The sequence below is a fragment of the Lonchura striata genome, chromosome 16 (assembly GCF_046129695.1).
Source record: "Lonchura striata isolate bLonStr1 chromosome 16, bLonStr1.mat, whole genome shotgun sequence".
NCBI classification, from domain to species: Eukaryota; Metazoa; Chordata; class Aves; order Passeriformes; family Estrildidae; genus Lonchura; species Lonchura striata.
In genome coordinates, this window is record NC_134618.1 from 12,857,306 (window position 1) to 12,880,630 (window position 23,325).

The 23,325-nt window shown below is 52.8% G+C and overlaps 2 protein-coding genes across 4 annotated transcripts in view; both read right to left on the bottom strand.

Annotated features, from left to right (window-relative positions):
- INTS1 (integrator complex subunit 1) overlaps window positions 1-10,445 on the bottom strand; it is a 28,224-nt gene extending 17,779 nt beyond the window's left edge. For both annotated transcript variants that reach the window (XM_021539704.3, XM_021539703.3), the window contains exons 1-19: window positions 10,309-10,445; window positions 9,879-10,169; window positions 9,125-9,321; window positions 8,781-8,918; window positions 7,853-8,012; window positions 7,382-7,487; window positions 6,949-7,135; window positions 6,682-6,827; window positions 6,237-6,378; window positions 5,721-5,897; window positions 5,356-5,464; window positions 4,621-4,741; window positions 3,907-3,984; window positions 3,235-3,392; window positions 1,960-2,056; window positions 1,457-1,548; window positions 1,094-1,154; window positions 516-713; window positions 119-248 (exon numbers count right to left, since the gene is read on the bottom strand). In XM_021539704.3, coding sequence (XP_021395379.2) covers window positions 119-248; window positions 516-713; window positions 1,094-1,154; window positions 1,457-1,548; window positions 1,960-2,056; window positions 3,235-3,392; window positions 3,907-3,984; window positions 4,621-4,741; window positions 5,356-5,464; window positions 5,721-5,897; window positions 6,237-6,378; window positions 6,682-6,827; window positions 6,949-7,135; window positions 7,382-7,487; window positions 7,853-8,012; window positions 8,781-8,918; window positions 9,125-9,321; window positions 9,879-10,169; window positions 10,309-10,366 — 2,646 coding nt within the window. In that variant the 5' untranslated portion in view covers window positions 10,367-10,445. The remainder of the gene's footprint in view (window positions 1-118; window positions 249-515; window positions 714-1,093; window positions 1,155-1,456; window positions 1,549-1,959; window positions 2,057-3,234; window positions 3,393-3,906; window positions 3,985-4,620; window positions 4,742-5,355; window positions 5,465-5,720; window positions 5,898-6,236; window positions 6,379-6,681; window positions 6,828-6,948; window positions 7,136-7,381; window positions 7,488-7,852; window positions 8,013-8,780; window positions 8,919-9,124; window positions 9,322-9,878; window positions 10,170-10,308) is intronic.
- Window positions 10,446-11,506: 1,061 nt separating this feature from the next.
- On the bottom strand, window positions 11,507-22,894 carry LOC110475464 (lysosomal alpha-glucosidase). Of its 2 annotated transcripts, none has more exons than XM_021539642.2 (20): window positions 22,779-22,894; window positions 20,234-20,765; window positions 19,889-20,034; window positions 18,792-18,957; window positions 18,200-18,296; window positions 17,079-17,198; window positions 16,694-16,812; window positions 16,494-16,625; window positions 15,646-15,756; window positions 14,734-14,847; window positions 14,492-14,576; window positions 14,031-14,148; window positions 13,548-13,681; window positions 13,300-13,451; window positions 13,027-13,175; window positions 12,805-12,946; window positions 12,526-12,624; window positions 12,237-12,401; window positions 12,011-12,157; window positions 11,507-11,817 (listed from the first exon to the last, which is right to left on the bottom strand). In XM_021539642.2, exons 1-20 carry the CDS (start codon window positions 22,799-22,801, stop codon window positions 11,755-11,757), a joined length of 2,814 nt encoding a protein of 937 aa, XP_021395317.2. In that variant the 5' UTR covers window positions 22,802-22,894; the 3' UTR covers window positions 11,507-11,754. The 2 variants fall into 2 exon arrangements, with proteins under 2 accessions (XP_021395317.2, XP_021395318.2); XM_021539643.2 differs by having other exon boundaries at window positions 22,783-22,873.
- Window positions 22,895-23,325: the final 431 nt, after the last annotated feature.

Sequence of the window (23,325 nt, forward strand, 5' to 3'; positions counted from 1 at the left end):
AAACCACATTCCCCTGAATCTCAGCAAACCACATTCCCCTGAATCTCACTTGGCTTCCTGTTGCCCCTCACTCTGCTCAAGTTTCAGAGGTAAGGGATCCAGTCCCACCACAGCCCACCTGTCTTTGGATGATGTTGAGAAGAAAGTCAGGATGGCGACTGCGACACAGAAGGTGGCCCAAGCGAAGAGACTGGTTCAAGCTTTTCACCTGCTCCAGGACATGCGGCGGAGGTCTGCGAGGGGGGCCCCTGCCACAGAAACAGCAAGTTACAGGCTGACAGGCCTTCACTCTGATGTGATGAGGATCAGTCAGTTCTGCAGTGCATGAGGGGTTTATAGGAAGGTGGCAGGCAGGTTGGAACCAGATGATCTTCCAATCAAAACCATTCTGTGATTCTGTGATCCCACACCACAGGGTTCTTCTTCCCCACATCAACCACCCTGTGGAGGAACAGTGCTTCCTGACTTGTTAACTAGGATTTCATGATGATACTAGAATGCAGAATGCTACTTACTGAGGGTCCAGACTTGTCAGCTGGGACAGCAAGAGGCTGCTGCTTTCTGTAATTGTTTGTTTTGTGGATGCAGCTGCCAGATGACCCTCAAATGCAAGAATCTCCTGTTTTTCTCTCTGGGAGATTTGAAGTTCACGATTAATCATCTCTGTGCGTGTCTCCTCATCCGTCAAGGTACATTGAGGATAGGAATAATTACTGAGAAAATAAGTTTACAAAAAGGAAATGGTTATCTTTTTCTATTCAAAATTCATGAACCAATAAGAAAGAACACAGGACCTCAGCTCTGATAGACAACATAGAAAAAAACAAGTAGTTTCTCAATGGAGTCAGGAGACTGAGACCTTCTCAGCAAGGCACAGCAGACATCCCCCTCCCCCTTTTTCTCAGCTTTATTCCCTTGCTTATAATATTTTTGTCGAGGGAAGGCACTTTTCCCACTCCAACTGCAGTGTTGATGCCAGTTTATTTTACACAAGTCCCTCTGGAAAGGAAGGAGTTGCCTGGCGCAAACTTAATTCAGAAATGTGTGTTTTCAGTAGTCTTTTTGATATATGTAGGGATTTAACCATACTAACTTGGTCATGACCATTTCCATGAGCATCTTTAGTGAGGGGTACTCCTCCCATGCAGCCAGACCTGCAGCAGAGAAGAATAAAAAAATATAGGAAAAAAATAGAGCCTTTAGATATACTCTATCACATTGCAAGGTGGGGAGACACAAACTCACTTGAGAACAGCTCATAACACTCAGAGTACAAACAAGGCAACTCCAGGCACATGCTGATCCAAATCCCAGCTGCACACATTTTTCACCCACAGGAGATACACAGTTATTTAACCCAGTACAGACCTTGCACACAAGCAACCAGACTCATGCAGAAAGCACCTTGGCTAATTTTTGCAGCAGAACTGGTACCCTGAGAAATGTCCACACTCACCAATATTTTCAGGATTGAATGCAGCTACTACTAGCAGGAGAGGCCAGGCTTTCCAGTAGAGAGTAGAAATAGCTAGATTTGGAGGCTGGTATCTGCAAAAACCACCAATAAAGATAAGTGGTCAAGTTTGGTTCCTTAGCACATCTCAAGTCTGCTTTTCTCCTTAACCATGCACTGTTTAGATTCAGTCATGCCAGTTCAGTGCTTTTCCCAACAGACACCCACACACACACACAAAAATCCTTTCAGGAGGGAAAGCAGGATTCAGCTGAAGATTTCTAGGGCAGAAAGGTCAGTTCTTTCAGACCAAAGTACATTCCATGACTCGGGTCTTGATTGCTCTAGAGAAATACCCACCTGAACGTGACCCTGAAAATCCTTGTCATTTTGTTATTACAAATTTTAATAGAGAAAAACATCTTAAAATCTGTGAGCTGGGAATGTTAGTCACAAGGTGATAGTGAGCTAGATCACAGCAAGATTATCTGTGTGATAAGTCTTACCCTGGAGGTAGCTGGATATTCTCTGGATGGTGATAAGTGCACAGATTTAAGACTGCATCGATCAGCTGGATTCTTTCTACCCTCAGGACCTCAACATCTGGAGAAGAAAAGACTGAACAAGTTATTGACCTGTCTACTTGCCTGAAAGTCCTTCAAGAAAAGCATCACAGTGTAAAAAAATTTTTACTTCAAGCAACTATGTTATTGTGGGCTTGCTCTTGTGATATTACAAAAACTAAAAATCAACATTTAAAGAGCAACAACACTTAAAAAAATCCTATAAGTCAATATATAAGGATATAGAGCTTTTCAGCAGCAATCTGGTTTAAATTCTTAAGGGTACTTTTTTTCCCCAAATGCATCCAATATGATACTTGTAACTTTTTCAGAACTTGGATACACTCCTTCAGGTAAGCAACAAAGCTGCTCAGAACTTCTGGGGCACAGAGGAACTAAAAATGCATTTCAACTTTGTTGCAAGTTTTCAGATTCACTCTGAGTCTTCCAGAATATGAAACAGGGCAGGATTTAAAATCCTATATGAGAAGCTGGACACATTTTGAGAGGATACTGAAAAGCAACAAAGCAAGCAAAGTCTAGACCCTTCCACAAGCACTGAGCAGTTCAAGAGCACCCTTTGCCATTAATCAGTCAGCACTAAGAGCATGTAAGACGCTTTAGAATCAAACTCTGACCACACCCTCAATTCTGCCACAAACACATACAGCTCAGCTAAATGGATGTATTTACCAGCAGTGCAGGAATTTAGACAAATGCTAAATGAGTTCATAAAAGGAGTAAGAGTAAAGATTGCTTTTGTAACTGCTATTCTGTAAGTGTCCCAATAATGGACTTGCGAAGAGCACACAATTGGCTAATTAATTTAACTTCCAATCCTTCCATTTTTGCACAGCCTACAAATTTCATTTTACAGTACGTACAGAGGACTAAATTGAATTTAAAAATGCTGACTCAAAACCCTGGGTGGTTGTTCACAGTCCTTCATTCTCCACACAACCAATAATTTCCCAAACACTCCACGATACAAAATTAGCAACAGAGAGAAACAGTAAGAGAAAATAAGAAGCTTCTCTAGTGAGAAAGCAACAGCAGCATGTCTGGCTTAGAGCCAAATGTTTAGCCATCACGACTAAAATATGCTTTAAGTGATGCAAAGGCTCTTTGGTAGGCGGTAGGAGCTGTCTCAGCCCTGGGTGGCAATAGGAAGATGTGAAGAAGCAAGCCCTGGCTGGTGGGAGCTGTGTGCAACCTCACCATCTGCCTGCACAGCTGCAGCCCTCTTCACCAAGTGGTCAGCGAGCTCCATGGCATCGGCGGGGCCCAGGGGCAGGTCCCGCGACAGCCCGATCACAAGGATGCGCATCAGTGTGTCCTCCAGGATGGGCACCTCGGAGCACAGGCGGAGGAAGAAGCTGCAGGAGACACCAGACATCAATCACACTTCTTTAAACAGCAGCGTGAGGGCTTCTGGAACCCTCCACAGACCCTACAACTCATCTGAGCAGAAGATACATCATAGCTTCTTTCTCCGAGCTCCAGCTCCAAATGCAACTATTTGAAACAAATTATTATCTGAGTATCACTTGCAGCGTCTCACACATCAACGCTTCAGCCTCCTTGAGTCTGTGCTCCCTAACTTTACCCCCGTTACCCACACACTGTGGGGCTGCCCTCCTTACAACTACAGTGTCAAGATACAGAACAACTTGGCACAGGAAACAGGAATGAAGGAGGAAGAGGAACAGATGGAGAGTGGAACAACACCCCCCAGTTTTATGGCAGGGTAACAGATGAAGAAAATCTGAGCACAGTTCCAAGCCTTTCCAACACAGAGCTATATAAGGATCACCAGGAAACGCCCACTCCTCTGCCTCCAGCTAGAGCAGCTCCCCACCTGCACCTGCCACGGGAGGGGCACGCACTCACTTGCGGTCACTCTCAGGGGGCCAGTTGTCCCATTTGTAGTAGGTTTCTGGCTGTTCTGTGAAGAGCACCTTGTGGAGGCTGTAGAGATAAAGAGGACAATAAACACTATCTGTGAGGCTTAAGAATACATACAACAGTCCAGTCTCCTTCAAATCCTGCTAAGGCTTCCCATTCTGCACATGAAGGAGTCCCCTCAGATAAGTGAGACTAGCAGCAGTAACATGATTCAGAACAGAGAGGACTGTACAATCAATATGGGCTCTGGGTTTTTATACTTTCAGTAACCTATCTTGCTTATTATTAATTCTGGCTTGAACTGTCTCAGTAATGCCTTGTGTCAAGACCCCAGAATACCATCTGTCTGCCAGAAAACAGAGCTATCAGTGGAGCCCTCAGCCATAGAGCCTTAAAAAGGATGTCAAACAAAAAAACAAGGAATCCACAGAGAATTTGTTTGGTCAGATAGCTAAAAATCCCCTACAGAGTGGATGCAAATAATATAAATCAAAAATATTTCCATTATCATATATTTCTGGTACAAGGATTCATCTGAAGGAATTTCAGAGAGGGAGACAATCCCTGCTAAAACTTTCTGCTCCCTGTCTGAAAATGGGAGAGAAATCTAACCAAACTCTGGTGTATACCTGGTTTTTCATAATGTATCAGTGCTGGGGAAGGGATTGGTTATACAGATATGACCAGGCTGACTCTCACCAGTGCACATAGTCCTTTGGAGCCAGCTTGCTGATAGATGGAACAACTGTATGCAGCCACCAGACAGCATCACGCTGGATAGCAGCAATTTGGTTCTGGAAAGAGCGCAGCACTTCCAGGTCTGAAAAACAGTCAGGTCACAAAATATATGTGGGCATCATCAGAAGCATGGTGGTTTCAAGACAGTAACCAGGACTCTGAGGCCTCAACAGTAGATCATTGAATCACAAAATGGTTTGGGTTGGAAGGAACCTTAAAGATCACCTTGTTCCAATTCCTGCACCACAGGTAGGGACACCTCCCACTAGAGAAGGGGAACCAGAGGAGTATATGAGAAAGACTTGAGTCCCTCAGCTCTGACAGAACATGCTCTTTACTTTCTGACATGTGCTGCAGCAAAACCCTAACACAAAGCACAGATGGATTAGATTTGTAAGAAGCCATGTGGGCAGTCATGTCAGTGCCACACCAAAGGCCTGTCTTCCCAGCCCCTTAATCCTTACAGCTGCTCCTTGAGGCCTGAGGCCCCTCCACCCACAGCTCCCAGCCCCAGCCTCTCAGCCACTGCTTCCACAGATACAAGAAGCGTCTGGCCATTCAAATGCCACATTCCCAATCTCTGTCAGCCCCAGGATGACAGCAGGCTCCCAGCCCTAGTTGATGTTCTCTCAGCATCAGGGACAGGTATCTATTAAAATGCTTATCCTCAGAGAGAACCTAGGTTCTTCTGCTTACTCTTTTTCTCTCCTTTGTCCCAAGCAATTCCAGCCTCCTTCACTTGGGCTGTGATACCCAGCATCATGGAGACAGCGAGCAGGTCGGTTATGTGAATGACAAACCGCTCCTTAAAATAGAAAGAAAGAGAAAAAAAAAAAAAGAGTTGAATAGCAACACCCAGAGCTGCCTTCTGGAAGTGTTATGTCATCAAAAATTATGAACGTGGATGTCTGGAAATGAGATATGGGAGTGCTGCTATGAGACACACGAATAGTGACTCACTCAGACACCAAAAAGCAAAAGGAAGAAGGGCCAGGAAAGCAGACAAAGGAGAGCTCAGTGCATCACTGGCACATCAGCAGCACAAGGGTCGAGGATGGTACCTTGAATTCCATCTCTGCATACAGGGCCTCCTTCCTCTCCTGCATGAGACCCAGGCAGAAGGCCTGGAAGTTGATCTCATGCTTTGTCTGTTTGATGATCTCCCTCAGCAGAGCCCGTGAAGCTCGCAGGTAATCGTCCTTGGTGGTCAACAGGTCCTGGAACACCATTGCCAGGTACTGGGGACACACAGAAAGAAAACTTTCAGTACACTGTAATGGGTCTGCATCCACAAAATGAAGAGACACAAGGAAACCATGCTGGAGGTATCCTGTCCTTCAGACCCCTGGGGAGCTGCAATAATATTTCTCTCATAAAACTGCATTATCACCCAGAATGTGGGAGTTAGAAAACGCCCATTTATGTTTATTCCTACCAAGAATAACTATATAATTTCAAAACAGTATGATAACTATCAGACAGCTGTCTGTGAAAAGATTTATCTGAGCCTCAAAACAACTAAATCTGTCAGGTGGGGTTCTGGGGTCACCATCAGTCATCCAAGACACTGCACCTACCTTTGGAGCTTGCTCTGAGCTGTGCTGAAGCACAGTATACAGGATCTGCATATTGTTGGGATTTCTTGCATTTGATAGCTCATTGAAAATCACAAACTTAATGGTGGTGCCCAGGTTATCCCTGTGTGCATTCAGCAGCTCTCTGCAAGGAAAGAATAGGAATACCTGAACTGACATTTCACTGCAACTAGACATATTCTTCTCATTTCTCCTTGAAGTATTTAGCACACAGAAGTGAAAAAGGATAGAACAGCACATATCAAAGGACAATATCAAAGGACTACTAAAAGATTTCTAAGACAGTGAAATTCATTTAAATGAACACAAGACACTCCATGCCCCAAGCTGGTATTTAAAACCACTGTGCAGAGACACTGAGACTGTTAAGTCCCTGGGAACATCTCCCACAGTGCTTTCTCTTCCTGTCACAGACCCAGTCTCTCACCTGACACACAGCATGTAGTGGTTGAGAAGGACTTTTGGCTTGAGACGAATTTTGATCAGGTTGGAGATAACTTCCATGTCCTCTGAGCTGTGGGTGTTACAGTTCATACAGACTGACATCAGCAAGTCCTGAGCTGGCTTGGTCAGCTGCAGAGAAAGAGCAAACAGACTCCAGCCATTCAGACTAGAAATGTAACTGGAGTACACCATGCAGCCCTTCTGGCTGGATTCCAGACCAGGGTTGTGCCTCAACAGCTCCTCTCCTTACCTTTGGATTCTGCAGCCACATCTCCAGCCTCTGCACGGCCATCTGACGCACCTCTTTGTAGCCACAGGTTGCTGTCAGCAGCCGCAGGAGGTTCCTGGAGACATTGTCCATGGGCTGGCGCCGGTTCAGCTGGTCCCGAAGCATGTCCAGGACATATTCCTCCACACTCTCTGCAAGGTCTTCATACCTGGGCCACACACATTGAACTTTACTCATTTCCACACAATCCAGTCCAGAGATCAGCACTCTTTCTTGTTTGAGGTATGACTTGCAAACCAAGAAAATCCCCTCGTTTCTCCTGGCACTAGTTTTACCTTTTGTTCAACATCCCCCAGCAGTGCTACAGGAGTACAGAGAAGGAGCTTCCTGCCACAGCTCTGCAGGGTGGGTGGGCACAGACACACCTGTGTTAGGAGAGGAAGAGGCACTGTACCTGGGCATGAGCTGGCCCGCCTGCTCTGGGCTCATTTTCTCCTCAGCAATCAGCAGCTCACTCTGGCTGTCCTCCTCCTCTGTCATGGAAGGGTGTGGGCTATTCCCTAAGAGAGACCAGAACACAGCACTCTCCATGAGATAATTCCTCTTGCTAGAGATCACTCACGGCACACAGCTTCTCTCTCTAGAAATCAATCACTTGTGCTCTGGTTTGTTCAGCCTCTTTCAGGGATCCCTTCCAGCAAGACCACAGCCTCTCACACTGCATCCCCTAAAGGCCCATTTTTTACTACCCTCAAACATCCTCTGGACATGAAAGAGCCCCAAAAAGAAGAAAAGTAATGCCTGGAACTCAAAGCCTGGTCTATGTGACTCCATCCAGTACCAAACTATTCTAACCAGTCAATAAGCACTGCAGACTCCATCCTCTCCCTAAACCTTTGCTCCTGGTTCCCAAACATCATCTTACCAGCACTAAGGTCCCCTCCACTACGTCCAACTTCTCCATGCAAGAGCATGGTCTTAGGAGGCATCTTTGTGTTAAAAGCTGTCTGGATGTTATCCACAAACATCTTGCAGTGAGGGCTGTCCACCCAGATGCGCTCCCCAAGGGAGTCCTCGATGTACACCTGCAGCAGGGAGCACAGTCCATTTTCATGGGGTTAATTAAAGAAGTATTTGTGAGTTTTTATGGATTTCCAATACACATATTTTATGGATACAATATTTTATGGATTTCCAACATAGACATATATACATATATATGTCATATATATATATGTCATATATATGTCTATGTTGGAAATCTATAAAAAAATATATATATTATAATATCCATATATATAGTATATATATATATATAATATATATAGTATACTATATGTGTGTGTATATATATATATATAATAAGAAACTAGCATAACCAGTGCATGGATTAAAACCAGACCAGATAATCATACAAGAGCAAAAATATACACCACCACATCCCAAGCTCTACTGGGCACTTTCTCAAGAAAGACTTTACAACAATTTCTCCCATCAAAATATAGAAGCTGGTCAGCTCAGCCTTTTTGAGCTAATGAGCTATTTTAATCCCTACACACCAAATAGAAAGCAAGGAGTCTCTGCAACACTTACATCAATACAGACTCTCAAAGACATCTCAGAAAAGAATAGACTTAAGACAATTCCAGAAACCCATGGAGATTTTTCTTTAAAAAGATGGGCCCAGACTCCAATTTTGACCTCCTCCAGCTGCATTCCCAGTGGACAAGAGGACACTAGCCACCCCCTTCCCTACAGCTTTAATAAATCCCCTACTCCAACATATCCGCATTTCCCAACCTCGTCTGCCCACCACTGCCTCAGTCCAGCAGAAGCCCCCTCAGTTCACCAACCTTGACAAAGATCTCTGGCCAGTTCTCATCCTCTTCATAGGCTGCCATGAGAAGGTTGCATGCCAAGACAGACACAAGACTATTCCCTTTGGCTTTGAAATTGATGGAGGCATCTCTTCGGAGTAGGCTGCACAGTGCCTGGAATAACAGCCACCAAAAAAAAAAAAATAAATTAACAAGTGATCTATTGAGAAAGGATGCAGAAAGAGAACTACAAACTGCAGCAGCTTGTCGCAGAGCTCTAGTATTCACAAAGCCATGCAGACCATGCTCTGGCCTGAGAAAGTGCAACTCTGCTCACAGTTTGGCAGGAATGATCCATCAGTGACTTGGTGAGTCCTCACCTCGATAACTCCTTCAGTGGCAAATATGTTGGGTTTGATTTTTGCCAGGTACATAAGGCTCAGGTAGAGAGTGGTGTCAGGTTTGGCTCTGTTCATCTTCAGCTGCTTCACAGCTCCACACAGCACGCCCTCAATACGGTCATCGTTGCCTTCTGCCTCTGCTGCCTCAATCTCATCCAGCAGCACCGTGGGGACGACTGCAACCACCAACACACAGGCATCAGCATTTACCCTCATGGCAAATGAGCACCCTGAGATGCTGCAGAATCAGTCACAAGGCACAGCAAAGGACAGACCAGCTCACTTTTAGCCCCTGCAATAGCTTTTCCCTACTCAGTTGCCATTAAAAGTTCTGCTTCACAACTCAAGATGCCCCTTCATTGTTTTTCCAGGCTAGCACACTCCTGTGGAAATGTATCCAACATCAGAAACAGAATGACAATTTAAAAGGCAACATCCAGACCGAGAGTTTACTAAAGAAGTAAATTAATAAAATACCACAATCCAGACTTTGAGATTTCCTCAAAGGAGTATTTCACATACAGCTGCTAAACAGCTGTCAGACAGAATGAACACAACCCAACGCCAAAAGAAGATAAAACCTTGACTTCAGCCCCATATGCAGGGAAGGAAACCCTCGAGAACAGCACATAATTACAGTGTGGGCTTCAAGAAAGACTCCCGGGATGAGACTCCAGAGAAAGAAGTTTCCCCGAGGCTTCCGTGCGACGGCAGGAGCGCAGCGAGACCTCACCTTCGATGGGGATGACAGACGGCTCCTTGATGGAGGGCGAGATGGCTCTTTTCTCCGCCACGGCCGCCTCTGCCAGGCGTCCCAAGGCGCTGAGGGGCGGCGTGGAGGAGAGCTTGGGGCGCTTGGTCAGGCCGGGCAGCCCCGCCGGGCCCGCCAAGGCGGCGGCCGCGTCCCGCTTGCGCTCCGAGGGCAGCCCGGGCGGCGCCGGCTTCAGCAGCGCCACGGCCGCCTTGCCCTCGCCGCTCTGCCCCTTGGAGCCCAGCGCGATGAAATCTCCGGGCGGCGGGTGCGCTGCGAGGGGAGACAGGGCGGCAGTGAGCGACAGTGACAGTGAGGGACAGGGAGGGACAGTGAGCGACAGTGAGGGACAGGGAGCGACAGTGAGGGACAGCGCCCGCAGCCCCCGCCCGCCCGGCCCCGCGGGACTCACCGGAGGGCTTGGGCACGGCGCTGGGCCGCCGCACGGCCGCCGCCTTGGGCCGGTTCATGGCGCCGCCGAGCACCGGCCCAGGGACGGACGGACGGACAGACAGACAGACAGACACCGGGGACGGACGGACGGACGGACACCAGGACCGACAGCCAGGACCGACCGACGGCCGCGGAACCGGAACCGCCGCCCGGCCCGGCCCGGCCCGGCCCGCCCCGCCGGGCAGCGCCGCCTGGCGGGCGGGAGGGGAACTGCACCGCCCGGGTCGGGGGCTCTGAGGGAGCCCGAGGGCGGAGGGGCCGCGAGAGGTGGAATATGTGAACGTTTTGTTAAAAAATGTGTTCTTCGGTGATTGATCCGCCTCTTCTCCCACGCCACTAGCAGCAGGACAAGAGGGCATAGCCTCAGGCAGCAGCAGGGAGTGTTAAGTCAGACATCCAGAGGAATTTCTTCACGGAAAGGGGGATTACGTATTAGAAAGGGTTGCCCAGGGTGGTGATGGAGTCACCGTCCCTGGAGGTGTTCAGGACATGACTGGACGTGGCACTCAGCGCCATGGTGTATTGGAAAAAGTGATTAGTCCACGGCTGGAGTTGATCTTGGAGGTCTTTTCCAGCTTAAATGATTCTGTGATTGGGGGTTCTGGGGTCAAAGAAGGGAATCAAGGAGGTGGGATTGCAGCAACTGACAGAACAAGAGGACACAGTCTCAAGCTATGTCAGGGAAAGTTTAGGTTGGATATTAGGAAAAAAAAATTCACTGCAAGGATAATAAAATACTGGAATTTTCTTCCTAGGGAGGTGGTGGAATCACCATCTCTAGATATGTTTAAAAAAAGACTGGACGTGGCACTTGGTGCTATAGTCTAGTTGTGGTGTTAGGGCATAGGTTGGACTTGATGATCTTAAAGGTCTCTTCCAACCTCATTATTCCGTGATTCTGTGATTCTATGATTCTGCGATTCTGTGATTCTGCGATTCTGTGATTGGAGGCTGCAGTCAGGGGCTGAAATTGGGGAACTGAAAGTAGTACCTGAAAGTGGAGGGGTGGAATGTGGGGCTGGAATAGGAGGTGTTGGACTGGGACTAAAATTGAGCAGCTGAAATCAGGGTGATGGAGTCAGGAGAATGGAGGTGGAGGACTAAAAGAGCAGGAACTGGCTGCCCACCCCTTCTGTCCCCATATCATGCTCCCAGGACAAGTTCTCCACATGCCTTTATTGCAGTGGGGACCCACACCACCCACCCAGGACCATGCAGGGGGCACCCAGCAGCCAAGCCCCCATCCCACGCCCCTGTCCCCAGCTGTGCTGGAGTGGGACGAGCAGCAGCAGGTGACAGTCCCCAGTGCCCTCTCCATGGCAGCATCCTGGCTTCAGGGCTGGAGCATGGACCCTCTCCTGGCAGGGTGTCCTGGCAAGGTGAGGGTGACCCCAGGGCCTCCTGCTCACAGCCACTGCAGGGAGAAGCTCTGGCTGAGGCTCATGCCAAGGTCACTCACGGTGAGAACCTGTGGGGGAAGAGGAGACATTTTGGGGTACAGCCTTGACAGGAGGGAAGTGGAGAATGCTTTTCCCTAAATCCTGGCATGGCAGGAGAGCCACAGAGAGTCCTGACCCCCTTCTTTGGTCGCACTGTGACCCTTGAGGAGGAGGAGTGGAGACCCTCAGGATGGGGACACTCTCTCTTAAATGGGGCCAAACCTGGTTGTCCAGGTAGGAAAAGGGCTTCTCCCGGCCATTCAGGAGGACCTTGCTGGGCGGTTTCTGCACCCCAAAGATGCTCAGTGTGCCAACGGTGACCTTGGTGGCCTCGGTGCTGGCATGGAGGACAGTGGAGGTGAAGATGTTCTGTAGGATGGAACAGCATGAGCTCAAGGTGACCAGGTACCATGGACACCCCACTCCTGCCCTCCCCACCACATCCCACCTGTGTGACATTGAACATCACGTAGGAGTAGTTGCCCTTCTCGAAGGTGTCCAGGCTCTCGCCATCATCCCAGAAAAGGTCACCCCAGGCAGTGGCATGTGAGGACAAGGCCACGATGAGATGCAAGGGATTCCCTCGGGTCACCTCTGTGGTGGTTCCCGGTTTCTGGGGTTCAAAGACATGGGTTCTGTAGGGCCATGAGCACTGGGGGATGGGGGCCAGGAGTTGAGGTGTTGGGGGACACACATGCTGCGAACAGCACCCAGGAAGGCGATGGGTGGACACTCACCTGGGTGGGCAGGATGGAACCTTCCCGGATGTGCAGGTTGAGGTGCTCCAGAGGGGCCGACATCTTCAACATCTCCCCACTGCTGTTCACCGAGGAGCCCTGGGTGGGGGGTGAGGGACGTGGGTGTGACCAGGGCTCAGGCATGGGTCTGAGGAGCAGCCATCCCCAACCCTCCCTCCACGAGGGCACACTGGGCTCAGCCAGGGCTTCCCAGCCCAGCCCCAAGAGGGTCAAGCAGGGATCACCCAGCCCCCAGCCAAATGCCATGATGCTTCTCACCGTGTAGAAGTCGTACCACGTGCCTTGGGGAACGTAACCTGTGACTGAGTCCACCCCGGGCTCCAGCACTGGTGTTACCAGCAGGCTCCGGCCCCACAGGAACTGCCTGTCCAGCTCCCACGTGGCCACATCCCAAGGGAACCTGTGGTGGAATGGAGATGCTGCTCGATCCCTCTGATTCAGCCCAAGCATCTCCCCAGCTCCTGGTGGGGATGGCCTTACTCAAAGAACAAGGGCCGGGCCACAGTGTCCCCTTGCAGGTGGGCACGGTGGAAAAGGGTGTAGAGGAAGGGCAGGAGGGAATAGCGGGTCAGCAGCACATCCTTCATGGCTGTCCTGGCTGCAGGGCTGAACACTGCTGGCTCCTGGGCCTGGGGGAGACACAGGCAGTCAGCAGCTGTGCCACCCGACCCCACCTCCTGCATCCCTCATCCCCCATCCCACATCCCCCATCCCAGCCCTAGGATGCCTCCCACTGGGCACCCTGCCCTCGACCTTCTCGTTCTGGGTGTTGTGGTTGCGAGCGAAGGGGTAGAAGGCCCCGAGCTGCATCCAGCGGGTGCACAGCTCCTCCGAGGTGCTGCCGGAGAAGCCGCAGATGTCTGCCCCGACCAGTGGGATGCCAAAGAGGCTGAAGCTCAGCAGCCCTGAGGGCAGGGACAGTCAACAGGGCACAGCTTTGGAGACATGTCCAAACAAGCAGAAAGCTCTAGGAGTGGTGGTAGGGGCTGTGTGCCACCCACCTGGGATTGAGTAACTCATGTCCTTCCACTGGCTCCGGTTGTCACCCAGCCAGTGCCCTGAGTAGCGGCCCTGGCTGGGGAAGGTGGAGCGCGAGATGACGAAGGGGCGCTTGCCCCGGATCTTGATCAAGGCGCTGGAAAACAACAGGAGAGCTGGGGGCAGAAGGTAAGAGCAGCCCACCAGGTGTTTGCCTTATCCCACAACACTTGAGGGAAAATTCCAGCCCCCTGGCAGAGGGGTGGAGAGTCAGTCTGAGCACTACGGCAAAGGCTTCCAGTAGGACCAGCCTCATTCACCCATTCCTCCCAGAGCACTGTCAGCTCCCCTCTTCTCCCAGGTTATTCCCATCCCAGAAGCTGTGAGCAGTCAGAGCTTCTCCACTTCAGATCACACTCAAATCCCCATCCTTTTCCTACTCAGCTCTGAGAAGGATTTTGTCCCAACACATCCCCAGGCTGCCAGGAAGCGGGATGCTGAGGTACCTTGCTGTGGCTTTGGCTTCCATCAGCCCATAGAGGTTGTGGAGGTTGTAGTGCACCGAGACCTTCTGCTTTGCCGAGGCACACACTGTCTTTGCAGAGAGGGAATCGCCCAGCACAGCTGCCAGGAGGGAGAGCCCAGTTGGACTCACTTGGGGTGCAGGGGATATGAACTCCCCACACTTGCTGGCTCTGGGTCAGTCCTCCCACACCCAGCTGTCACTGCCAACCCAGTGCCAAAAGTTCATGCAAATGGCCCCATCCTGTACCCTGACATGGCCCTAACAAGTGTGCATGGCTTAGACATGGATACTGGCACATCAGGGTAGGGATGGAGGCATTCAGAGTGTAAAAGAGACACAATGTGTCTCAGAAATGGCTTTCCTTCACCACACTCAGTTGGCAGCCATCTCAAAGCACACTGTACCTATAATTACAGCCTTGTACCTCACCTCCCTCCTTACCTGGAGTGTAGGGTGGGTTGTCAAACTCTCCTGGGGGGCAGCCAGCTTCAGACCCATCCATGAAGTTGGATGGCTCATTCATGTCCTAAGCAAAGAAAACTGTGCTGCAATTTCAGGTGTGTGTTTTTGGGATTTGTGGTAGAGCTGGAAAAGCTGCATTTGAGGGACAGTCCTGCCAGGACACACAGCAGGCATGAGCTGAGCTGCTGGCAGGAGCAACCCATGGGCGAGGAGGGACTTACAATCCAGAGGCCATCAAAGGGCACGTGGGCATGGAAGTGCTGCAGGTTCTCCAGCCACCACTGGTGTGTGTCTGGGTTGGAGAAGTCTGCGAAGGCAGTGAAACCAGGCCAGACCTGTGGGGACACCACAAATCCATGGGTTCAGTGAGCAGCTGATTTGTGGGGAGCCACCATGGGGAACAGGCTACCACAGCACGCCAGGGATTTCAACTGGGGGTGAAACAGGCAATCAGACAGAAGATAAACCCAGCCAATGCTTTGAGTCCTGGGTGCTACACACACAGAGCATCCCTCCTACACCCATGGTACTGGGAGGACCAGGTGCTGCCCAGTCCATGGGCAGTGGCAGCTGATGGAGCAGCTGCTCTGCCCTCACTTGCAGAAGGCCTGATACCACCTCACCAAGAACATGTCAGGGAAAAGCCATGATTTCTCTGTGCTTTGCCTCATTCCAGGAATTTTAGCTAATTCATTTCCCCCCATGTTTTCAGGCTACATCAAAAGCTCCCTCCTTGGAGACAGTGAGAGAGAGCAGGTGGGAGAAAACAGCCAGAGGGGTCAAAGTGGGAGGGAACAGCTGCAGAGCAGGTCTGGAGGCACACTGTTCATCACAGACAACCTCCCCTCACCCCAGAAACAGGAAGGGAGAGAAATCAGATGACCGGCCTTAGGCAGCACTGCTGACTGTGAAGCTCATATGACTTCCACAGGCTCCTCTGCTGAGCAGGGGCTGGTCCCGGGGTGGTGAAGACACCAGGAGGTGACACATGAGGAGGACAGGGCTGAGCCAAGCTCTGGCAATTATCCCAGAGAAGTCCCTTGCCCACTTGGCTTTCCCTCTGTTGCGATGAAATTCCAACCCTGGTATTGCACAACCCCACTGGGCTGGGATTTCCCCCTGGAGCTCCTCACCTGCCCGATGAGTGGCTGTCCTTGGGTGGTGTTGAGGAACAAGCCCCGTCTCAAGCCTTCATCAAAAGGCCAGTAGGAGCCCTGAGGGCTGGTGCTGCTGATGCCAGGATCCTGGGGATGGAGCAGAGGGTTAGTGCCCCTCCAGGAAGCCCATGGCTCCTTCCCCTGGGCACACCGGTGTGATTCACAGCAGAGAACTCAGACAGGGTCAGCCAGAGCCCGCACACGGCGGCTGTTTCCCCCCAAGGGGAAGAGAAACTTGCTTCAACGCTTCCAGGCATGTTTTCTAAAATGCCACTTCTGCAAGTCCCCAGGACAGTTACGGTGTTTTGGGGAAGGGGAGACAAATACAAGAAATCTTGCTCTTATGCAAGAAATGTCAGGTCATGGAAAGGGCTACTACAGAGAGTTCATTGAGGAGGAAATCCAACTTCCCCCTGCAAGGATCTGGTCTGCACTGCCTCCAGGAAGAAGAACCTGTACTCCCACTCCTTGCAGAGGGAAGAAGGGACATCACAGCCAGGTCACAAGATCTCAGCACATGTGGCGATGTGAGGGCACCTGAGCTGAGCACCCACAAGTTAAACTGCCTGACCCACAGGAGTCAGGGCTATCCTTGTACCCACAGAAAGATAGAAGCAAAGCACAGGAACATGGCTGTGTCTCCAAGGTCCCTGCATTAGGGGGATTTCCAGGCACAGTTTACAGCTGCCTCACCAGCACTGGGAACTGGCCTCCTACAAAAATCCCCAGAGCCAGGAACGACCAGCTGAGACCAGGAGCACTCATTATGCCCATGTCTGACATCCCTGCAGCAAAGACAGCACAGTGGGAGAGGAGGGGAATACCAAGATCATGACGTAGTGCTGGCTGTGTTTGTGGAGGTCTTCCACCAGGGAGGGGAGGGAAGCAAACTTCTGGGAATCCAAGGTGAAGTCCCGATACCCATCCATGTAATCGATGTCATTCCACTGCCCATCCTGTGGGAAAGAGGCTCAGGAATGGGTGATGGATACTGGACTCCCTGCCCCACAGGCCTGGGGGTTACCTGGGGGATCTGGTAGTTCCTCATGGCTCTCACGGTCTGCCACGTCTCATTGCTGGATCCGTAGCCCCAGCGGCAGAGGTGGAAGCCAAGAGCCCAGATGGGTGGCATGGCTGGGAAACCTGCAGTGGGACAGTGGGGGCATGGATGGGGTTACCCAAGATGGCAGCAGCATCTCAAAAGGATGGAAAGGTAAGGGGAGAGGGAGGATAAAAGGTGATCACTGACCACAGTGTGCTGGAAGGGCTGGGGATGGAACAGCTGGGGGATGCTGAACCCTGACCTGCTGAGAGGGTTGGGGATGGTGGTGAAGCTGGGGTGAGACAGCTGGGAATGTGGGCATGAAGGAGGTGCCTGTAAAGAGCTGTGTTGGGGTGTGGGCACTTACCTATGACCTGCTGGTACTGCTGGATGACCATGTTGGGATCAGGACCCAGGAAGATGTAAAAATCCAGCACTCCTCCAATAGTCCTCCAGGTCAGGCCTGGAGCAGGCTGAAGAGCCACCTCTTTGAGTGGGAAGGTAGAAAGGGAAAGAGAAGAGAAAAAGTTAGTGACAAATGAGGAGCAACCCCCAGACCTTAGCCCCTGTGATGGGGCCCAGGCAGCACCACAGGCAATGCTCAGGGGAAGAGAGAAATCCCTGTCTTGCACTCAGCAGATGTTAAATGGGTGTCTGGAAGCTTAAATCATCACAGCCCAGAGAAATCATGTGCTGATGCTATCTTGGAAATCTGCTCTTTAAGCTCAATCTATGCCAGCTTCCACTGCTGGACCAAGACTGAGCACTTCAGTGCCGTGCTTTCCTTCATGTCCTCCTCCAAAACCCCTCCTAAATGAATAGAGAGCCACTTGTACAAGCAAGCACGTGGGAGCCAGGCCTTTCCTGGGAAGGGCTCTTCACATGGAGCAGCCTTTTCACCTCAGCTCAGGTGGTTGCATCTCGCAGGAGCTCCTCCTCAGCAGCATCACAGCAACAGAGCCGAGCACAGCTGGAGCGCTGCTGCGAGCAGCATCATCCCAGCTGGCTGCAAGAGGCAACTGCTGGGAGGAACGGGAGGTCCTGGTGCTGCCCCTGGCACGGCGGGAGCCCGCAGGAGCTGCTGTGTTACCAGCTGGCACACCCGGGCAGATCCCGGGGCCGCAGCTGGCACAGCGCAGCTGGGAGGAGCACGGGTGACAGATGGCACCCCCGGCTGCGCCCCAGCCCTGCCCCGCTGCCGCTGCAGGGGGAATGTGCACGGAACTGCATGCAAGGGACTTGCTTTCCTGATGGCAACTCGGCAGCTGGGCGTGTGGTTAAACTGCTCGGCAGTTGCTAAAGAGCCCCGCCGTAGCCAGGAAACAGATGGCTGCGCTCAATAACGGAGCCATCAAACCACAGCTTTCCTTTTTATGGCTCCCTCCCACCCCAAGGTCCCAGACTGGCCACTCCAGCAGCTCCCATCTGTCCCAATCTGCCAGGTCCTCCACCATGGACAAGCTGACCTGGGGTGCCATGGTCACCTACCCATGGCATTGCTGTTGAGTAGGAAAACACCATGAGCATTTCCACCCTCCTCCATCAGCAGGTAGAAGGGGTGGGCGCCGTACAGGTTGAATGATTCCTGCAAGAAGAGGTGCCCAGTAAGACAGCAAAGAGGGCAAAGCAGGAGAACCCCATGACACTGAAGGTGAATAAATGACCCTTAGCTGTATATGCTGCCACTACCTAACCAGGCATCTGTCACTCCTCTGGAGCGTAAGACAAGGAATGAGGACAGGTTTTGATCTTAAGGCCATGGGAGGCTGCTTCTTCCTCCAGCTCAGGGGCTGCTTCTGAGCTGGGCTGGGTGAGGGGAAAACCTCCTGCCTCACCACAACACATTGCATGAGGAGCAGGGTGGAGCAGAACACCCAGTGCCTTTGGAGTGCCAAAAGCATTTTGCAACTGCTCTGAAATCCTCTCCGGCACATACCTGCTCATCAGCCTCAACCATCCCCAGCCTCTCCCAGTGCTGCTGCCCACCCCTGCCATGCTTTCCCAGGGTTTGTCCAAGGCACAGGAGAGTGGCATTCCTGCCCTCACCCCCTGCACCCCTACGGGGAGAGGGCAGATGTACCGTGGGAGGGACGTCGCGGGCCCACAGTGTGAGGGTGTTCCAGTCCAGGCTGTGCAGGAGGCTGCCACGGTGCTCCCCCAGCCCATAGAGGAACTTGGATGGGAGTGATGTGGATATCTGGAGAAACTGGTCAGCAAAGATCAAGGGGGCCACAGTGGTGTTTAGCCTGCCAGGGTGACACCAAGAAAGAGAGAGGGTCAGGAGAGGATTCTGGGACTTGTTAGGATCCATTTGCCCATCAATAACTGATCTCTTCCCTCTCAAAGCATCTCAAGGGGAAGTCAGCAGCACATCCCTCCCTGCATCCAGCCCCAACACCCTGGCCCAGGAGCAAATTCAGGTCTGGCTGGACACAAGGCATAGCCCAAGCCCACCTGACCCAGCACAGCACAGCCTTCCCTTTGACACCAGAAGTTTCCACCCAGGTTACTGTTAACCACTGAATGATATAGCCATGGTGTTTCTCAGCCTGCTGTCACTGATAAGCAGCTCCCAAGTACAGAACTGACCACAGCCACCAGCAAATGGGAAAAAGGATGAAAGAATGGGATTCCAAAACACTAAGCTGCCCACCAACTTAGTGTGGACAAAGCTGTGGAGGGGACAGAAGATAAACAGCAAAGTCACCCACAGTCCTTTGCCACAAAAAGCCTGGAACTGTGGGTGTCCCCATAGCTTGGACAGCCAGGGAAACCCAAAAGCAGGGAGAGGGCAAAGTCACAACTCTTCTTTGGCATCTTTCCTGAGCCACCAGACCATTTATTTGTGATGTGCTGGGATTTACACAGTGTTTGGCTTCTGTAGGACCCTGAGAGGTATCAGAGCATTGGGAAGTTTTTGGAGAGATGCTGATCCCACCCAGGTCTGCCATGGCCAGAGCAAGAACATGGCCAGCCCCTGGGGCCAGGAAGCCACCTGATGTCAATCCCCATGTCAGCATCTCTCAAAAGACACAAGACAAAGAGCAATAATTGTCTGGAGACCTCACAGCATGGGTTTTCCTAATGAAAAAACTCTGGGAAGCATGCTGGCTCCTGACTAGGGTGGGAAAAGCTTCTCTCCACCTGACACAGTGTGAGCATGAGGTGTGTTCTTACAGCACTGTCCCTGTTGCCTTGCGCTGCAGCAGCACCCCAAAGGGGTCCCAGGAGAAGTTCAGACTGTAGATGGGGTTTTCTGCTCTCTTCATCACCCGGGGAACATCAAGGGGAACCTCATAGCGTGGGTTGGTTGCATCTGTTATCTGCAAAAGGTAGAGAAAGGTCTTTAAAGACCAGCAGAGCAAGAGTGCAAAAGGCTGGAGATGCTCACTGGCCCCACACAGCCATGCCTGGAGCACAGCAGATGCCAGACTTGATCCAAGCGAGGGATGGTCCCCTACAGGACGGCAGGAGCAAGGAGCACAGTCACAGGCTCTTGAGGGCAGCCAGCAGGAAGCTCACCTTGATGTGCAGCCTCGTGTCCGTCTCCAACTCCACATCCAGCCTCAGCTTCTCGATGTCCCGGGGGTAATAGGCCTTCTCCCTTCGCACCAGCAGCCCCACCATGCCCAGAGTTGTCTGGTTGAGGCTCTCCAGGGTGTAGCTGGGGAAGTCAGGGGGATAGAAGCACCAGGGCACCCCCTGCTTGCCCTCTGCCAGCGGGGGGCTCTGGATGAAGCAGCACCCTCGGCTTTCGCAGAGCTCCTGGGTCACCACCACACGCCGCTCTGGGTAGCAGTCGAAGCGATGGCTCTCGGGTACCAGGAGACATTTGGGGGGTGGCGTGGGTCCCAGCCAGCCCCCCGATACTTGCCGCAGCACCCAGACAGTGATGGTGCTCAGCAGAACAGCGGCCACCAGCAGTCCACTGCCCACCCACCACGGGGCCAGCTTCCCATGGCTGGAGGGCATGGGGGCAGCCTCCTCCTCTTCCAGCCGGCATGCTGCTGGCTGTGTTGTTGTCAGCTTCTGGTACGACTTCATTGTCCTGGTGCTGGATGGAAGGGGAGATGGTGGCAGGTGTGAAGGAGACAGAGAGGGAGAGCTTGCCCAGGCCTCAAGGACAGCTTCCCCAACTCCTGATGCCTGTGGTTTGGGCAGAGCCTGCCTGCCTCAGCACCCTGCAGCATCACATCTGCACCTTCAGCCAAGATGCACCTGGCAAACTCGGCAAAGGAAGGCTTTGCCAAGGTTAGGTGGTCCTGACCCTGCTAAGTGTGGGGAGACACAGACTGTCCACCAGTCCCGAGGGACAAAGCACTGTTTGCTTTTGGGAGGTGACAGGGTGGCCCCTCAAGGGGTTTTTCCCAGGTTTCAATTAATGGGCTGCAGCGTTTCTGGAAGGTGCAAGAAAAACCGAGCTTGCTCTTCCTGTGGGAACAGAGCTGTGATGCTGAGAGCTGCAGCTCCGAGGTGTGGAGCACTCTCTGCTCCGACCATTCCTCTGCTCTGAGCATCCTCTTCGAGCATCCTCTGTCATCATCGTCCAAAGCCCTGACTCAGGGGTTTTAGACCTGAGGAGGGAGGGCTGAGCAAGGGATGGCTGGGAATTTGCCATTAGTCCTTGCTTTCCACTGATAAATGCTGATTCTCACAACCCCTCAGGCAAACAACTCCCAGACTAAGCAAAGGAGACCCCCATGCTGCTGTTAAGTTTGCAGGGAGCAATCTCAGCATCTTAAAAAAGGAGCCACAACTTTCTCGTCTCTGTCTCCTCACTCTCATTTAGACCCTGCTCCCTGCAAAAGCTCAGAAAACGGCTCCATCCCCCACAAACAAGTTTAAACCCAGCTCGGGTCACCCGGACGGCTCAACCCGCCGGGGCCTGGCCGCGAACCTCCCCGAGCGGCAGCGCCTCCGCCTTATGCAACCGCCCGCGGCTTCCCCACGCGCGGCTGGCCCGGGGACCTCTGCACGCCACGGCACACGGCACACGGCACACGCAGCCAGGGACAGCGCCCGGCGGGGACACACAGCCAGGGGGACACACAGCCAGGGGGACACACAGACAGAGGGGACACACAGCCCGGTGGGAACACACAGCCTGGCATGGACACACAGCCCGGTGGGGACACACAGCCAGGGGGACACACAGCCCGGTGGGGACACACAGACAGAGGGGACACACAGCCCGGCGGGGACACACAGCCCGGCGGGGACACACAGCCAGGGGGACACACAGCCCGGTGGGGACACACAGACAGAGGGCACACACAGCCGGTGGGGACACACAGCCGGGGGGGACACACAGCCCGGTGGGGACACACAGACAGAGGGGACACACAGCCAGGGGGGACACACAGCCAGGGGGACACACAGCCCGGTGGGCACACACAGCTGGGTGGGCACACACAGCCAGGAGGACACACAGCCCGGTGGGCACACACAGCTGGGTGGGCACACACAGCTGGGTGGGCACACACAGCCGGTGGGGACAGACAGCCAGAGGGGACATAGGCACACACAGCCCGGTGGGCACACACAGCCCGGTGGGCACACACAGCCCGGTGGGCACACACAGCCAGAGGGGACACACAGCCCGGTGGGGACACACAGCACGGTGGGCACACACAGCCAAGGGGCACACACAGCCAGGGGGGCACACACAGCCAAGGGGCACACACAGCCGGTGTGCACACACAGCCCGGTGTGCACACACAGCCGGTGTGCACACACAGCCCGGTGGGCACACACAGCCAGGGGGGCACACACAGCCGGTGGGCACACACAGCCAAGGGGCACACACAGCCGGTGTGCACACACAGCCGGTGGGCACACACAGCCGGTGTGCACACACAGCCGGTGGGCACACACAGCCGGTGTGCACACACAGCCGGTGGGCACACACAGCCGGTGGGCACACACAGCCGGTGTGCACACACAGCCGGTGGGCACACACAGCCGGTGGGCACACACACCGGCGCGTCCCCGGGCGGGCACGGGCAGCGCCGCGCCCCGGGAGCCCCTGCCCGCCTGCGGGCCCCGCTCCGGCCGTACCGGCGCTTACATACGCGTGTCTCCTCTTGACATTGTGGCGGCGGGCGGCGGGCGGCGGGCACCGAGCACCGGGCCGCGCTCCCGGCGCTGCGGCTCCGCCGGCCCCGCCGTAAACACCCGACGAGCCGCTCGGCCGGCTCCTACCGCGCCTCTGGAGTAGCAGCGCATCGCCCCTCCTCCGCGTTGGGCGGTTTTTCAATTTTATTTTTAATAGTTGTGTCTACGCTCGGTGCTGTTCAAGAGTGGGGAGTATGGGAGAGTGGAGGGTTTTTTAGGTTTTTCCACAGTTGATGCATGCACGGTGTCAAAACCCAGAGAATGAACAGCTCTGTGCCCTCTTATAGGGTGAGAGCAATTTATCCCTGCTCAGTGGCTTCAGGGAATCGTGATGCTGGGTGTGTTTTGGGCCAGACTCACAAAACCCCACACATCCCAGAACACTGCCCTTTCTCCATCCAAGTTTTCACCAGAGGTCCTGTCTCCCATGCACTCCTCTTCATTTGCTTAACAAGTGTGTGTGCTGCACAGGCTTTCCCACATTTCAAGGGACTGGAGAG

Bases quoted from the DNA above. Each gene is read 5' to 3' on its own strand.
- LOC110475464 (XM_021539642.2), bottom strand. From the start codon at position 22,801: ATGTCAAGAGGAGACACGCGTAT. The intron at 20,766-22,778 runs GTAAGCGCCGGT...CCTTCCATCCAG, and splicing joins TCAAGAGGAGACACGCGTAT to CACCAGGACAATGAAGTCGT. The intron at 20,035-20,233 runs GTGAGCTTCCTG...TACCTTTTGCAG, and splicing joins ACACGAGGCTGCACATCAAG to ATAACAGATGCAACCAACCC.